This window comes from Vespa crabro, chromosome 8 (assembly GCF_910589235.1).
Source record: "Vespa crabro chromosome 8, iyVesCrab1.2, whole genome shotgun sequence".
Classification (NCBI taxonomy): domain Eukaryota; kingdom Metazoa; phylum Arthropoda; class Insecta; order Hymenoptera; family Vespidae; genus Vespa; species Vespa crabro.
Window position 1 is genome coordinate 7,343,970 of NC_060962.1, and position 18,305 is coordinate 7,362,274.

Sequence of the window (18,305 nt, forward strand, 5' to 3'; positions counted from 1 at the left end):
TTTTTTTTTTTTCCCTCCCTTTTTATTTATTTATTTTAAATCTGACATAAGTCAGGATGAAAACTTTTGATTCAATGTGATCAAATATCTCACTATTAAGTTGATAATTAATTTTTTCTTATTTCATGCACGTCTTAAATGTTTATAATGCAAAATTTCTCAAACGATAATCGAACAAACATTTGAGATATACTTATTTTCCTTTTTTTTTTTTTCTCTCTTTTTTCCTCAATTCCTGACGCGATCTATGTTCGTATTTTATAATAAATAAATAAATATATGTATATATATATATATATATATATATATATATATATATATATATATACATCGCATACAGTTTCAACATTTTCATTAATTATAATATTGATAATAATAATATATAATAATAATAATAATAATAATAATAATAATAATAATAATAATAATAATAATAATTATAATTATAATTATAATAATAAAAAGATATACTCCATACTAAAGAATTCTAACGAGAATAAGGATGGAAAAATGACTCGTTAAGAAGGCGGACCACATTCAGAGATATAGTGGCATTGATTAAAGTAATTTCCTTTGTGTACATCTATATTTTATTTATAAGAATTACATTTAATTAAAGGCATTTGTAAAAGGGCAATCATTTCATCAGACAGAGATATAGTTAGTGATCGAATAAGAGACATCTTAGGATATTGATTAAAATGTACGGATAGATGAAATGCTTGCGTCGTATATATGTTTGTTGTGTGGGTGTACGCGCGCGTTTACGTACATACGTACGTACGTATGTGATATATATATATATATATATATATATATATATATGTATATGTATATGTATGCATGTATGTATGTATGTACGTACTTATATGTTTCATGTTTAATGTGTGTATATGTATGTGTGCGTGTGCGTGTCTGTGTATTTCTCTAAGTATGAATGCGATGTAATATAAATGATTTGAATCTCTTACGAGCGAAGAGTATTTTCTTTAATCTTAATATACGAGCCAGGGCGATAAAAATTGTGATGCCGTGATGCTACCTAATTCATTATTAATTATTTTCATTACATGTTCGTTTCAAATGTTTATAATATAAAATGTAAAAGGAAAATTGTATGAAAAGCTGACGTATATACCTTCCATTTTTTTTTTCCTTTCTCGCTCTTTTTTCTTTTTTGTGTTTGTTTTTTACTTTTTATTTTCTTCTTTCTTCTTTATTATTTTTTTCTTTTTTCTATTTTTTTCTCTTTTTCTTGGTTTTTCTCCTTTTTTTGTTTTTTTTTTTTTTTTGTTTTTTTTCTTAAAGTATCTGTTCTTATTCTACGATACATATACATATGCATACTTCGCGTACAGTATCAACATTTTAATAATAAACAATGGAATATATATATATATATATATATATATATATATATATATATACACATATATAATTAACACTCTTTTATAATCATTATAGGCATATTTTCGTTGAAAAGAAGTATAATTTAAGCACCTGTCCTTTGGCGTTTTGATTTTCTAAAATGTTCCTTGTTTATATAACACGTAACGCATTGATATAAAATATCCAATACATTATACAGGAAATAAGTACGCAATTATAGTACATTTTCTTTCTTATCTTTCTTAAAAGATATATATCTATACATATATATACATATACACAAATACATATATATATATAATATAACATGTATAAAAATAGAACATTATTATTAAGTAAAGCGCGAATTTATCATTAAGTACTTCCAGTAGATAGAGATAGATAGATAGATAGATAGATAGATAGATAGTTAGATAGATAGATAGAGAGAGAGAGAGAGAGAGAGAGAGAGAGAGAGAGAGAGAGAGAGAGATAAACAAAAAAATATAATAAGATATAAAATATTAAGTAATAATACTGAATCCGCGCCAGCGCCAAACAGTATAAAACGGTTCTCTGTAGTTTTCATTAAGATTACAAGAAAATATTATTTGTAAAGGATATATTATCATTTGAAAATAATAATCCTAAATAATGAAAAGAAAAGAAAAAAGAAAAGAAAAAAAAAAAAAAAGAAAAAGAAAGTAAGAAAAGAAAGAAAGAAATAAACCAGGCTTCTTGTCTGTGATTAAACACAGGAATTAGGCACGACCGAAATATTAATTCGCATTATAATAATGATTGGCTAATCAATATTTAAACTATATCTACATAATTTTCTATAGATATTATATTAATATTAATGACTGTATTTATTCTTGAAAATGTCCGGCCCATTTTGCCATCAGAAATTGGAACTTGTGTGCATATTAATCGGAGGTTATTTTATTTTTGGCATAAATTTTTTAAGTCAATCCATCTAATTCTAATTAGAATGGATATAACAACAGACATACTCGCATACGCACATACATACTCATACATACATAGAGCATACATGTAATATGCACAGATAACAAGCACCCTCGCGCATTTTGATGCAAAACTTAAAGATTCGTAAATGTTTATAAATATTTTAAGTAATTTCGGAAATAACACCATATATATATACATATATATATACATATATATATATATATATATATGTATGTATGTATGTATGATAATAACTTTGACGCTGCGGTCGTGCCTAAGTAATAATAATGATAAAAAAAAAAAAAAAAAAAAGAAACAAAAAAAACAAAACAGAACAAAACAAAACAAAACAAAAAAAAAAAGAAAGTAAAAATAAGTATTTGAAATTCGCCGCGTCTATAGAAAATATTTTATAGTTAAATAATCTCTATCGACTTATATAAAAAAAACCGCGCTAATAAAAGGCTAACGTGGTGATGATTATTTTACGTGTCACGCATCATAGTGACGTGGAGTTGTAACGAGACGTATAATTATCATGAGCTACAATGGTCAAGGCGTCCGCCATGGCTTGACCCGTTTCTTGCACCATACTGTATAAGTATCCTTTATTGTTTTGTAACAGTATATGGGGATGATCGAATTCCTGCAAATTTGACAGAAAAAAAAAAAAAAAAAAGAAAAGAAAAGAAGAAAAAAAAAACGTCATCATTCTTTTATATCATTAAGACGTAGCAAGATATATATGTAATTATATAAGCACAGGGCCATATCAAAAGAAAGCATGATACGAAAAAAAAAAAAAAAAAAGAAAAGAAAAGAAAAGAAAAACAAAAAAAAAAAAGAAGAAAACCAAGGAATTCATTCGTCGACATGAGATAAAAAATTATGATATGTCTAAGATAATGGATTATAACTTACCACCGCATGACCGGCATCCATTACCAATATACGATCGCTATCCATGACGGTATGAAGACGATGTGCAATAGTAAGTACCGTGCAATTCTCAAACTTTTTACGTATAGTCTTTTGGATAAGTTCATCCGTACGTGGATCGACATTGGCCGTGGCTTCGTCCAAGATAAGAATTGGATTATTTCGTACGATCGCTCTTGCCAAACATACCAATTGTCGTTGGCCAACGCTCAAATTAGATCCACCTTCGTTAATGTGTGCCTCCAATCCCATTTCTTTAAGTTCAACTTCTTCCAATGCTTGCCACAATAAATTGTCTTGATAATTATCAAACGGATCAAGATTTCTTCTTAACGTGCCAGAAAATAAAAATGGCTCTTGCGGTATTATACTCATTATCGAACGAAGATCGTGTAGGCCAATTGTACTTGTATCAATACCATCGATCAATATTGGTCCATCGATTTCAGCAAAACGGAACAATGCAGAAATTAATGAGGATTTACCTGCTCCTGTTCTACCAACGATGCCTACCTTTTCCTTTGGTTTTATAAAGAATGTTAAATCCATCAATACTGGTGATTCTAACAATGAATAACGCATCGATACACCTTTGAACTCAATCTTTCCCTGTTGAGGCCAATTTTCTGGTGGTTTCTTATCGGGTGTACTTTCCAATGGTGGTTCGCCCTCGATTTTACTGAAAAAAAAAAAATTAATTCTCCCTTTCAATTTCATATATAATATTACAAACGAATAAGATCAAATATATTCGATAATGATTTATAAATTTATTATTTACGCCATTTTGAAATATTATCGAAAAAAATAGGAACTTCTCAAAAACTTTTTACTATATCGCAATTAGCTTTCAAAAATGATAAACCTTTCGCTATTTACAAACCAATAATGTTCAATATTTCAATAGAAAATATTTGAGGAAGGGGAGTGATCGAAAAAAAAAAAAAAGAAAACATTAATTCTCATGTTAAATATTTTTGAATAAAATTCGATATCGTTCATCCGACGATATTCAATAAATAAAACTTTGATAATTAATATCTAAATATTTAAATTGTCAAAAAAAAAGAATATTTTAATATTTAACGTAAACTACATTTATGGGGGAAATATTTGGAGATTTAGGACATACCTGTATTCGAGTATACGTTCGACCGATGTCATTTGATTTTCCAATTCTGTACTCTGTCGCATACCCCATTGAAACATCCCGGTCAAACCGATACTTTGAGTAATCGCCAGACCAACGTCACCACCTTTCATCGATCCAGCAGCATCATCATACATAATGAGAAAGCTCAGAGTAACCAAAGCTATGTACACTAGGCAGAAGACATCTAACCAAAATCCAAAGGCACGAGAGGAGGCAATGAATATAAACCAAGCCGAGGAATGCAAATCCTGATGGTTGTCGAACTCCTTAATAAGGATTTCACCGGCTTCGAAGGATCGTATCGTTGGTAAACCCTGTAGCGTTGCGTTCAGGTGTCCAAACACCGGTGAACGTGCTGATGACCATTTATGGTTATACTCATTTGTTCTCTCCAATTAATTTATTAACGAATTTATCTTATTAAAATATATTAAAAATATCTATATTTGAGAACACGACATGATCGAATATATTATGCATTTTTCGAAGTTGAATCGAAAATATGAGAATACTGATATTTTTTTTTTTTTTTTTTTAATCATAGTAGTTTCTTATCATAGTTAATTAATGTATTTGAGGTACTCACTGATTCCTTCGAGACGTTTAACGCTCCGACTTGTTGCAATATAGAAGACTCGTAGATAATAAAATATCAATCCAATTAAAACAGTCGGTATCATTAACCATGGATTAGCAATGGCAACGACTGTTATAATTCCGAGCAATGCTAAGCCAATTTGTATGCAATCGATCAATGCTATTGGTAAAAGTTCATCTACGGCTCCCATATCCTTTGAAAATCGATTGAGAACTCGACCAGAGTTATTAGTATTGAAGAATAACATTTTTGCATTACTGATACAACGGAACATTTTATCGTGTAACGTAGTTGACGCTCGCATACACATATTAAAAAATGATAACGAACGTACGAGAGTTATTGCTATTGTAAATACAGTAAAAGCAGTGTATATATAAATACAAGTTTCTCGTTCAATCGGTCCTTTCCAGTTTAAATGTGTAGCACCGTCTTTCGTTACATCAATCTATCGATAAGATTACAACGTTAAGATTAGGTACGATACGATTTTTTTAAATAAAAAAAAAAAAAAGAAAAAAGAAAAAAAAAATTCATGTTTGTACTCACCGATGTCTCTTCCATATTGACCCATTTAGATATAAAGAAATCACCTCCGCTTGCTGCCGATTGTGCCATTACACAAAATCCAAATACTAATGCAACTATACACCAATTACCACCGGCTAAGAAATAGCCAGCGTAAACTTTTCCAGAAACACTACCTTTAGTTCGCATTTCGGCTACCTGAAAATAAATAAATAAATAAATAAATAAATAAATAAATAAATAAAAAAGAAAAACGAAAAAAGTAATGTAAGATAATAATAATAAAAATAATAAATTAAATGGGTTGCCATGAGATTTAAATATATTATTATTACCTCTTCTGGTTCTGGTTGCTTGCTGGTGTCATTCGTCTTATAAGAACTCAACGAAGTGATACTTGGATTACGAGAATTGCTTCTACTTGCGGGCGTAGATGATGATTGTTCCTCGTCGTTCGTTGGAGTTTCCAACAAATGTCCAAAATCGACTCCTTTCGAGCCCAACTCGTCGTACGTACTTATTAAAGGAACGTTTACGTTACATTGATATTTTGCAAAAACCAAAAAAAAAAAAAAAAAAGAAAAGAAAAAGAAGAAAAAAGAATATCTTTAAATGAACTTACCCCTCCGCCTGAATCACGCCATCCTTCAATACAATAATTCTACTGACATTGTGCAAATATTGTAATTGATGAGTAACAAGTACTCTGGTTTTTCCTTTTAAGTATTTAACAATGCACTCCTCGAACATATGTTTACCAACGTGAGCATCTACGGCGCTTAATGGATCATCCAGCAAGTAAATATCCGATTCTGCATAAACCGCTCTTGCTAAATTTATCCTATTTTTTGTTTGTTTTTTGGTTTTTTGATTTATTGTAACATTTATAATATATTTTTAAAATAATTATTTAATCCCAATTAAAATATACTGACCTAGCACGTTGACCGCCGGACAAACTTATACCTCGTTCTCCTACTATTGTCTTATCGCCATATGGTAACAATGTAAAGTCCCTTTTTAATTGACATACTTTAATAACATTATTGTATCGAACTTGATCCATCGCTTGACCAAATAAAATATTTTGTCTAACCGAACCAGCAAATAACCATGGTTCTTGACTAGCGTAAGAGATACTTCCATTAACCTGTAAATGAAAAATAATGGAACAATTTAATTTTAATTATTTTAATCACATTTAAAACAATAGTCATATGCTAATAATATTATTATAAATAAATTAACATACTTGTAAATTACCGGAGCATACTTTCAATTCCTTTAAGATAACATTTAACAAACTACTTTTTCCTGAACCAACTTGTCCAACTATTGCTATAAGTTCACCTGGACGAACACGTATATTAATATCCTGCAATGTATATTCGTTTTCAGATGAAAACCATTTAGCAGAAACACGTTCTAATTTTATAAGATCCTCGTTATCTAATTTTGGTTGTTCGGTAGAACTGTTCCTCTTATTTATTATATCATCATTTACTTCATTGTTTAAATTAGTTTTGTTTTTATTCTTTTGTTTTACAATATGCTTATTATCTACTTTTTTTTTCGATGTCACTTCCTCATACATCATAAATTTCTGTAATCTTCTTATAGAAACCATTGCTTCTGCTACTTGGGTAATACCTAATAAATAAATATATAAATTATTTCATTAATTATTTGTCAATAATATCAACAGCTAAGAATAGTTTTAATCTTACCTTGTGGGAAGAAAACTGTCATAGTTTGTCGTAAAATATTATAATATGCTGTCAATATAAAAACTTTTTCAGCTGTTATCTTTCCATCTAATAAGACGTAGGCCAATATAGTGATAAACAAACACATTCTTGTAGTGAAAATAATGAATGACATGGTAACACCTCGGATGTATGACGTTGAACGGATAACATTGATTTCTTTCCTATTAATCAAGAAATATTTCTGATGTAGTTAAAAGGTTTAAATATATAACATTTATAAAATTAATAATAATATTATTTTGTTTTACTTTCTAGCTTTCTCTATTAAATCACTGAATGGTTTTTCCCATGTATACATTTTGATCGCTTGAATTCCAGTTATAATCTCGTTTGTTAATCTAACTCTTTCATCTGTTCTTATAGCTGTTCTCAATCTTAATTCCGATGACTTCTTACCCAAATATCCTAAATGAAAGGATTCAAATAAATTATTTATATATATATATATATATATATATATATATATATATATATATATATGTATATATATCTATATAACTATTATTAGTTAAACCAAAATAAAATATGCTTTTACCTTGAAGTGGTATAAACATTAACAATGTTGCGACACCAATAATAGCAGCTATTTGTACTTCAGCGAACATGAAGTAGGTAATAATTATAGTTTCAAGTGGCGCAATCCATAAGTAGTGTAAAAATATGATAGCGACATCAAATCTATTTACATCATTTGATAAAAGATTAACAGCTTGTCCAATCGTTGTGTTTCCTAATGCAGTTCTTGATAATCTTAATGCTTTTCTATATATTAAGGAACAGCAAGCTACTCTCATTTTCATACCCATATGAAGAATAGCCATCATGTATGGGTGTACAACAAATATATTAATAGCAGAACACAATATTATTCCAAGGGCATATAAATATGCTTCATTTTTTGATACTTCTGTAGTATTATAATATCGCAGTAAATAGCCAAGGAATAATGGTTGTAGTACCCTATATAATAAAAGAAGAAAAAATTTATATTACAATATTTATTAATTATAAATATTTTTTGTTAACATGCTTAAAGCGATAATAATTAAAATAACATACTATTATTATATTAATAAAACAGTATTAAATGTCGCTTTAATTCTCTAGGTAAATTTATACATAATATATTCTCATCTATAATTCTTGAAAATGTTTTAAATCAATGACAATGTAAATAAACAAATAAGAATGAGTAATAGAAATGAAAGTGTATGTATTATTCAAATCAAAAGTTCTAAATTAAATAAACATGCAAAAAAAAAAAATAAAGAACAAATGAAATTTCAACCAAAGATAGAGTAATAAGATATAATTTAGATGGTTAATAAGGAAAAAAATGTAAAAAGGGGATTTAATGATCTTTCAAAATTCTTATTTTTGCGAACTTGCATATCAGAATTATTTTGCTTCTTATACAGTGGATCATCATTTACTGAAACATAGGTATGTTCTCGTGGTGTATAGTAACGGATTAATAGACCAAGAAAGAATGGTTGAAATAATCTGCATATATAATAATAATAATAATAATAATAATAATAATAATAATAATAATAATAATAATAAAAATAATAAACTTAATAGAAATATTTGCTTAATTAAATTAATTGATTATATAAGTACTTTATTTGAACGAAAGAAATAAAAAAAATTTTAATTATTGTACGATAATATATAATGTGTAATTACCTGAGTACTATTTCCATTACGACCAATATTATTCCATAGAACATTATGCGTGCACCAAAACATTTGATTAATACTTTCAATAAACTAGGTTCTTTCAAATTACTTTCATCAATCTTTTCACCATTTTTAGCAGCCTTATTTTTTTTTTCGTTTATCCTCTGACATTCTGCCTCCCATAAAGCAGTTAGCTTTTCTCCAAGTATACTACTTGTATGCTCTTTAAGGGGTTTATAGAGATCAGATACTTCAAGATCTCTTTGATATCCTATCCAAAAAGTGCGTAAAATCCACCTGTCATGAAAATAAAAAAATATAATATAAATATATATATATATATATATATTCTTCTTAATTAATTGTATAATAACATGATAGACATTACAGATAGACATAGAAATAGAGAAGATAAATTTTGTTCTTTTTTTCTTTCTTATTTTTTTTTTTTTTTTTTTTTTTTTTCAAAATGAATCAAAAATTATAATTATTATACTCATCGTTAATATGACACAAAAACAAAAATAAATATTACAAAATAATATATTCTTCGATTATCAACAAGAGAAAAAAAAAGAAACAATGATAAAATATATTAATGGTAACATTTTATTCAATAGTCATTACTGATATAATGATAGGAATCTTATAATCGTTCGCAAGCGTAAACGAACGAATGATTATACCCTTTCAGTTTATAAGAGATATGTTTGTATCAGATACGCAAATAAATTCTCCTTATTAAGATATTTATCCTTATTCAACCTTGCAATCGTTTAGTTTAAGCAATATACACCAATATAGTATTTATCAGCGATTGTCGTGACAATAAGATACTTTAAAATGAGATGATAAGTATATATATATATATATATATATATATATATACATATATATATATGCATATACATATATATGCTTATATCTATAATAAATAACTCTTATCATATCGAAACAAGTATTTTCAATTGCTTTAAGTATTACTTACGTGAAAGTTAATGCGCTAAGAGGATTGGCTTCCTCGCGAGGATTTTTTTTCTTCTCAAATTTCTGTTTTCCATCCATGACAATAATATATTGTATTACGATCGTTTACTCGCCTTTTCTGAAAACAAAGAGAGGAAGTTGTGAAAAAAAAAAAAAAAGAAAAAGAAAAAGAAAAAGAAAAATTACAATCGTATATATGCACGAGTAAGGGGTAATTGAAGTAATAAAAATTGAAACTAATACTATATATATATATATATATATATATATATATATATATACGTATATAAAAAAAAGCCATAATAACTTTGTATAAAAAAGGGATGCTGCATTTGTCCAATTAATCTTATTTGAAATGGAGGTGGAGTAAGGGAAGTTGGAGACGATAAGTATAACATAGAAAAAAGAAGAAAGAAGAAAAAGAAAAAGAAAAATAAATAAATACATTTTACAAATTCCAATAATAATCTATACACTCGATATTATGGTATAATATTACAATGATCTTTTCTTTTTCTGATATTTTCTTTTTTTGATTTTTTTCTTTCCTTATTTTATAAAAGGGTTGGAATATGATAATAATCGTATCTTATCTTCTCTTTCCAATATATACCCACATTGCTTCGCACGTTATCACAGCAGCTTTACAAATATTATACCTTTTTTAATAGTATAAGTATATCGACTTTAGTTAAGCGTTAATCGTTACTCAGCAATTTTTTCTCTTCGCTATTACTATCGTACATTTATACGTCTATACGTATAAAAACATAAATACATTGTACATAATTATTCATCGTATATATTTCATATGTGAAAAAGAATTGTTTCATTGTAATAAACAGTTTCATTGTATATTACAATTTTTTTTTTTTTTTTTTTTTTTTTATCAAATAAACATTATTAATTTACCTATAGAATAAAATTTAGTTATAGATTTTGTTCCTTGGTAATTTTGGGTTCTTTTTTTTTTCTTTTTTTTTTTTCCATTGCCATTTTATATAATATCGGTATAAACCAATACACGTATATAAATAATATATAAGAATACATTTATTTAATTATTTGTATTCGCACACATACACACGTACACGCATAATAATAATTGATAATAATCAAATGACTACATATATACTTATACTTATTGTTACTGTTTCGTTAATAATCCAAATGGTGAGAATATCATTGATATAGAAAAAAAAAAAAAAAAAGAAAAAGAAAAAAAGAAAAAAAAAAAAGAAAAAGAATAACAAAGTATTACACAACATTACAGCATAAAAACAAAGATTACGTACACGTGTGTGTGTGTGTGTGTCTTGAATGAACAACATCTGATTGACAATTAAAAGAAATATTATGCCAAAAGATAATAAGAAATTTAATATCATCAATGATCTCATATAGAAAATAAATAATCCGGAACTGATATCGTAAAGAAATTCTTTCGCATTATCTTAGAAATAACATGAGAATTTATAAATAAATTTCTTCGAAATCAAATGATGTAGTTCATACGAAAAAAAAAAAAAAAAAAAAAAAAAAAAAACTTTATTATGTGACTTCTTTTTCGTTTCTTAATGGAATAATCAACAAATTACGATATATACCAATCGTATGTAATAATAATCGTTAAAAGAAATTTCATTGATTCTTTTTTTTTTTTTTTCTTTTTTCTTTTTTCTTTTTCCTTTCCACGTTAATATGCAAAATTTTTATATCACCAATGCAATTTATTAGAATAATAATTACGTAGATATTCGTATTTTAAAAGGAAATTCGTCTTTTGAATTTTTTTCACGTTATAAATAATGTCACTCACGAATAATCTAATAATTAGAATATTACTTAAACGGCAAAAAAAAAAACAAACAAAAAAAAAGGAGAAAGATAGATAGATAGAGATAGAGAAAAAGAGAGAGAAAGAGAGAGAGAGAGAGAGAGAGATTTTAAAAGAAAAAAAAAAAAAAAAAAAACAAATATTTGAACGTCAACTTTGCTTGTAAACTTTATCCTTAAGTTTGCACGATTAAATTTATTGATACTGATAAGAAAAATAAGTAAAAAAAAAAAAAACTGACGTTAAAAAGAATAATTTATGATGATACTTAATCCTGAAATAAAAAAGATTACTACGTGGATGATAAAACGTTTATAACAAATGACTATTTTCATATTTCAAGGCCATTCCCTTACGTGAATCTACAAATCAAAAGGTTTGATTTATATGTTCTTTTTTCTAGGTATGTTATCTTTTCTTTTTTTATTATGTTTCTTTTCCTTTGTCTTTGTCTTTTCACCCTTACTGAGTCTTTTTTCTTTTCTCTCTATTTTCTTCTTTTTTGTCCTTTTTCTTTTTTTCTTTTATCGTACATTTTGTCTCGTCTATCGCAAATTGTACGATAATATTGTGCTCGTGTGTACGATATATCGCACGCACGCGCGCGTGTGTGTATGTGTGTGTATATATGCGCGCAAATGTGTGATGCGATTTTGTTGAATCATATAAAATCTAATAACTGAATCACGGATTAAAGCTCAACAATTGTTCAAATCTATATACGCTTTATCTAAATATTGAATGATATATATATATATATATCTGATACATATATATATATAAATTATACGTCACGTATATGATAATAGATATAAATATATGTCACGTATATTGCTACTTAATAATAAAATTTTTTACATAAAATACATATATAAAAATTGAACATATTATTTTCTACTTCTCTTTCTTTAATACGCATAATTACTTATCATTGTAGTAACTATTGTCTTAAAAACGTATACATACGTTCGTAAATTCTTGAAACAAAATTAATAGTATCTTCCTCTAAACAATGGTAAAGAAGAAGAAGAAGAAAAAAAAAAAAACATGTTTACAAGGAAAAATCATCCAAGGATAGAAGTAAATTAGTTTAGAGAGAATAATAATAATAATAATAATAATAGAAATAATAATAACAATAATAAGAAGAAACAGAAGAAGAAGAGGAATAATAAAGAGATAATAAAAATATATCATTTCTTTGGCAAACATAATAATTCCGATTATTACTTTAATGTATGCAACAGTTGATAAATTTTGCGAAAGAAACAGTTGTAATTATTTGTCTACTGTCGATCGATTATAACTGCCGATCGATATCATAAAGTAAAGCGAACATAAATGTAATAATAATAATAATAATAATAATAATAATAATAATAATAATAATAATAATAAAAAAAGACAAAGAAGAAGAAGAAGAAGAAGATGACGATGATGATATAGATATTATAATAATAATAATAATAATAATAATAATAATAATAATAATAATAATAATAATAATAATAATAATAATAATAATAATAATAAAATATAATTGAAAATTCGAATCGTAATCGATTTTTCTCAAATTTGAGCTTATCATGCTCATCCTACTTTCTTAAATCGCTCAAGGTTACGAAAACAGCTATGCAATATCGAATCATACGGAGAATGAAAATAAATTTAAGTAGAATTCACACATACAATTCTCTTATTTAATTCGAAATATATATATATATATATATATATATATATATATAAATGTGTTCATGTATACGTGTGTGCGCACGCGTGTGTATATATATATATATATATATAATACGCATATTATAACGTAATATGTTGCAATTATAATAGACATGAGTTTTTACTTACTTCGTAAAAATAAAGATGAAAAGTAAAAAAAACTTGTTTAAGCTTTATGCGTCAGGATCCCATACTATTCGATTGGTCCAATAATCCCTTTAACGGTCGAACTAAACGCCTAACCGTGCAGAAAGCATTTGCTACACTGCAATAAAAAACGCATGTATCATTGGTTAACCCCGAATCATAAACACGTGACCATGAACAACCTACTGAAATTGAATGAATTCTACTTTTATATAAGAGACCGCTGTCTTCTTTAACGATCGTAGCGCCATTAACTGAAAATAGTTTCATCGGTAGATAAATTTCAAACTTTATTATACGGAGTATATTAGATTTCAAAAATTGACGGAACTTAACATAATTCAAGTGAATTATTTGTGTGTGAAAAAAAGAAAAAGAAAAAGAAAGAAAGAAAAAAAAAAAAAAATTGAGTTCAAACATTTAACCTCCCCCTCCCCACCACCGCGACCACCGCCATAAGATTATTTTTTATACTTTTCACGTGAGAATGTGAATTTTTTTCGTTAAAGGTCAATTGAAGGTTGTAAGAAAATTATACATCAAGAATTTCTTCTTTTACGAATTATCATATAATAAATGTATATGATTTTATTATTAACATATATCGATTATTCTAATCTTTCAAAGGTATAATTTAAAAAAAAAAAAAGAATTTTTTTGTTATTATACATTATCCTACGAACGGGGTATAAATTTTATTTAACGTTCTTTTATATCGTTCGATTCAAAAAAAAGGAAATATTTTAATGTATTCAATTTTAAATAATAGTGATAATAATAAAGGTATTACAAAATACATGATAAAAAAGTAATATGCTGATAATAATGTTAATAATATAACGATATATGTCATAGTTTTCAAATTCTACATTTCAATGCTCCCTAACTCGATGATTGGTTATTGAGAAAATTTAGAGAATTTTTGTTTAACATCGTATGAATTTAAACGTTTGGTAACACTGTTTTACTTGGTTGGTTACGTATTCACTCTTCTTCCTTCTAGCCTCTTTGTGAGCGAAGTCAATCGTTTGTGAGCATTTTTATAAATACATAAAATCATATTTTACAGAGATAAAAAACGTTTGAAATTATCTTTTTTCTTCTTTTTTTTTTTTTCATTTTCATTGCAGTTACAAAAAATGGAGGACGACGGTGGTAACGTGGTTGATCTTTATATTCCCAGAAAGTGGTAAGAATCGCACGTGGATTTTCAAGAGTGTATCATGCGTTTTAGACATAGATGATCTTTTTATAAATTATTACAACATAAATAAAAAAAAATCTACATTATATATATATATACCTACTATTATACATGTGTACAACTGTATGAATATTTATTGATAATATGAGATCAGTCGTATAACTTTGTATATTTATTAATTACATATAATATTCATTTTATTACATATCATATATGAATATATGTTTTTCTTTTAGCTCGTCGAGTAATCGTATTATCCATGCAAAGGATCATGCGTCTATACAATTGACTTTGGCAGAAGTAGATCCAGAAACTGGACGTATGACAGATTCTACCAAAATGTATGCGATATGCGGAGCAATCCGTCGTATGGTATGTATTATAATATATAACAAACAAATTAAATAAATATACTATTGTTTATAAATTATATATATATATATATATATCTTATATTGATATTTGATTTTATTACAGGGTGAATCGGATGATTGTTTAGTACGCCTTGCAAAAGACGATGGAATATTACCTAAAAACTTTTAATATATTATAATATAATTTCTTTTTAATAAAAATTATATTAATAAAACTTTTAATAGTCTTTATAAAATTATTTCAATTTTTATATTATACGATAAAGACAATGAAAATTTATCGATGATTTCATTTAAAAAAATAAAAATCCTATAATATGATATATTTATTGCTAATCTATACGTATAAATTTTTTATTCTCAATGTTAATGTATAAAAGAAAAAGAAAGAAAAAAAAAACAAAAACAAAAAAGAAAACAAAAAAAAAAAAGATAACCAAAACATCAGTACGGCTGATGACATTTTTGAATTTATTTGGTTCTGTACAGTTTTACTACAAATCTTTAATTATTATTAATATAATTATATATCATAATAGCGATTATTGTTCAAATAGTACGTTTCTATTTTCGTAAGATTCATATTTGTTCTTTTTTTTTTTTTCTTTTTTTTTCTTTTTTTTTTTTTTTTTACCGTGTAAAAAGAGAAGTTTCCTTATTATTGCAATGACTTCGCAGGCATAAAAATCGACTTATTAAACATAATAATAGATATATCACGATGCCATCATTATTATTGGCACTTAAACTTTTGTTAGAATAATCGTATAATTCATGTCTCGAAGCCATTATCAATATGAAAAATGAAAGTATGAAAATAATGTTGCGAGTAGATTCTGTTCGTAGTTAGAGCATTCTCATTAGACGCTAGATTTACAAAGCGTTTTATCAATTAGAAAATTATGTTTACATAGAGATGTCATATTTTATTTTGGTTTTCTAATGCAAGCAGCAAAAAGAAGATCAATGCCAGTATGATCCATAGGACCATCGAGCGATCTCAGATCTTTTTCATTATTCGTATTGCTAAATATGAAAAAACAATGATTTATCACTTTTTCAGAAATCGCAAACTTACATTAGTATATCGTAATTTTTACAATAATTTAACGCGTATAGCTTCATAGAAGCGTAATATATTTAAAGCAAATAAAGAGGATTCTATCTTTTTATCTGTTTCCTTCTGAGAAAGACAAAATCATTTTGCTGAGCAATATATCAACATATTACGACATATATATATATATCATCATATATATATATATGTATATATATATATATATATATATATATATATATATATATATATATATATGATTTACGTGTTGCATTTGTACGTACACTCCTTTTCATACGTGCCTCTTTTGTTATCTAAAGCAATAATCATATTTGTTCTTTTTTATTATCCTAATCATCTTAATACATTCGGTATAATTATCATCCAAATACACCAAGCTAGTTATTAAAATCATTGAAAATTAATCATTCATATTAAAAATAATTAATGAAATTGATAATACGATATACGTAGGAAACGTGTCTATGGTGTATCATTCGTTATTATACGTTTCAATAACAATACAGGAAGATCGGCCAGATTTTTTTTTAAATAATTCTATATGCCGATTAAATCAACAGATGAGGGATGATAATTTTTCATTAATGTCTCTATCAAATGTCTATCTATTTTTGGATAGATCTCTACTGGAACACGTAAGATTATGCAATGATGCAACACCACTATTTATCTCTAACTTTAGTTATAACACCGATGCAAAATAAATTACAGATAGCTTCTTTCAAACAACCTTAATGTTAGTTTATAATAACATATTCGGCATAATATTAGTTACATATATATATATATATATATATATATATATATATATATATATATATATATATGTGTGTGTGTGTGTATATATATATATATCATCGTGTCGTTACATATAATTATACATTTAATTTCATTATGTACTAGGAAATTTTCATTTTTATTAAATAACAACTTCGTTAAATCTTACATATAATGGAGCATTTTTTTTCATTACATATTCTCGATATATCTCTTGATACAAGCGAAAAATCTTATGACAGTCTCTAACGCTATTTCTCTTACAACAGACACGTGGAAGATTATTATTATTATTATTATTATTATTATTATTATTATTATTATTATTATTATTATTATTATTATTATTATTATTATTATTATTATAATTTTTATTATTATTATTATTATTATTATTATTATTATTATTATTATTATTATTATTATTATTATTTGCAAGACCGTCGACCGAACGTTAAAACTCGATGTACCATTATCGTTGCGGTAGGACGCACACACGATACGTTTCATTATTATTTTTTTTTCTTTCTTTCCTTTTTTTTTCTTTTTCTTTTTTATTATTTTTTATTTTTTATTTTTTTCTTCATTTTTATACGTATAGAGCGTAAAGAAATAATATATTGTCCATTCGCCACATAATTCTGTTTTTATTTTGAGTCGATCATCCTCTGGCGAAGCGGTAACAAATCATTATTAGACATCTCGTATAGATTACTATCTAATTGTAATAACTAGTTCGAAGTATAATATTTTACAAGACTTATATATGACACGAAGGAAAAAAATATAAACTCTGTATTTTGGCTTTTTTCTCTTTTTCATATATATATATATATGTATGTATGTATGTATATATATATATATATGCATGTACGTCCTACTTAATAGAGCATATAGTAATCATATATAATGCAAAGTTTTATTATTTCATCTATATTATGTGAAAATTGTAATCGTTAATACCATCGTTAAACAGTCCAATTGAAAAGAAGTATTTGTTTAAATAGACTTTATTGGTACTGTGGAATGTGCCAAGATGGACATCATAAATGTCCTTGACAAATATCGAGAAGTACTTTAATAAAAGTGATGCTTTATGTCTTCCATGTGCGTATAATATTCTTCTTTTTCATTTTATTATTATTATTATCATCATC

General features: G+C 26.2%; 2 protein-coding genes across 3 annotated transcripts; one reads left to right on the forward strand and one right to left on the reverse strand.

Moving 5' to 3' along the window:
- Nucleotides 1-1,469: 1,469 nt before the first annotated feature.
- LOC124426003 (probable multidrug resistance-associated protein lethal(2)03659) lies at nt 1,470-13,896 on the reverse strand. 2 transcript variants are annotated; one of them, XM_046967192.1, is made up of 16 exons: nt 13,698-13,896; nt 10,002-10,118; nt 9,020-9,310; nt 8,720-8,833; nt 7,866-8,290; nt 7,579-7,735; nt 7,289-7,491; nt 6,814-7,211; nt 6,497-6,711; nt 6,184-6,402; nt 5,897-6,077; nt 5,583-5,759; nt 5,022-5,481; nt 4,415-4,790; nt 3,265-3,961; nt 1,470-2,989 (listed from the first exon to the last, which is right to left on the reverse strand). In XM_046967192.1, the coding sequence occupies exons 2-16, from the start codon at nt 10,076-10,078 to the stop codon at nt 2,843-2,845; spliced, it is 4,137 nt and encodes a 1,378-aa protein (XP_046823148.1). In that variant the 5' UTR covers nt 10,079-10,118; nt 13,698-13,896; the 3' UTR covers nt 1,470-2,842. The 2 variants fall into 2 exon arrangements, with proteins under 2 accessions (XP_046823148.1, XP_046823149.1); XM_046967193.1 differs by lacking the exon at nt 8,720-8,833 and having other exon boundaries at nt 13,698-13,895.
- Nucleotides 13,897-14,645: 749 nt separating this feature from the next.
- LOC124425942 (40S ribosomal protein S21) lies at nt 14,646-15,508 on the forward strand. Its single transcript, XM_046967055.1, has 4 exons — nt 14,646-14,745; nt 14,846-14,904; nt 15,156-15,291; nt 15,397-15,508. The coding sequence occupies exons 2-4, from the start codon at nt 14,855-14,857 to the stop codon at nt 15,460-15,462; spliced, it is 252 nt and encodes an 83-aa protein (XP_046823011.1). The 5' UTR covers nt 14,646-14,745; nt 14,846-14,854; the 3' UTR covers nt 15,463-15,508.
- The last annotated feature ends 2,797 nt before the right edge of the window (nt 15,509-18,305 follow it).

Excerpts from the sequence above, each read along its gene's own strand:
- LOC124426003 (XM_046967192.1), bottom strand. The coding sequence starts at position 10,078 with ATGGATGGAAAACAGAAATTTGAGAAGAAAAAAAATCCTCGCGAGGAA. Across the intron at positions 4,791-5,021 it reads TAAACGTCTCGAAGGAATCA|CACGTTCACCGGTGTTTGGA; the intron begins GTGAGTACCTCA and ends AATGGTCATCAG. Across the intron at positions 3,962-4,414 it reads GAACGTATACTCGAATACAG|TAAAATCGAGGGCGAACCAC; the intron begins GTATGTCCTAAA and ends TTTTTTTTTCAG.
- LOC124425942 (XM_046967055.1), top strand. The coding sequence starts at position 14,855 with ATGGAGGACGACGGTGGTAACGTGGTTGATCTTTATATTCCCAGAAAG. Across the intron at positions 14,905-15,155 it reads CTTTATATTCCCAGAAAGTG|CTCGTCGAGTAATCGTATTA; the intron begins GTAAGAATCGCA and ends TTTTTCTTTTAG. Across the intron at positions 15,292-15,396 it reads GCGGAGCAATCCGTCGTATG|GGTGAATCGGATGATTGTTT; the intron begins GTATGTATTATA and ends ATTTTATTACAG.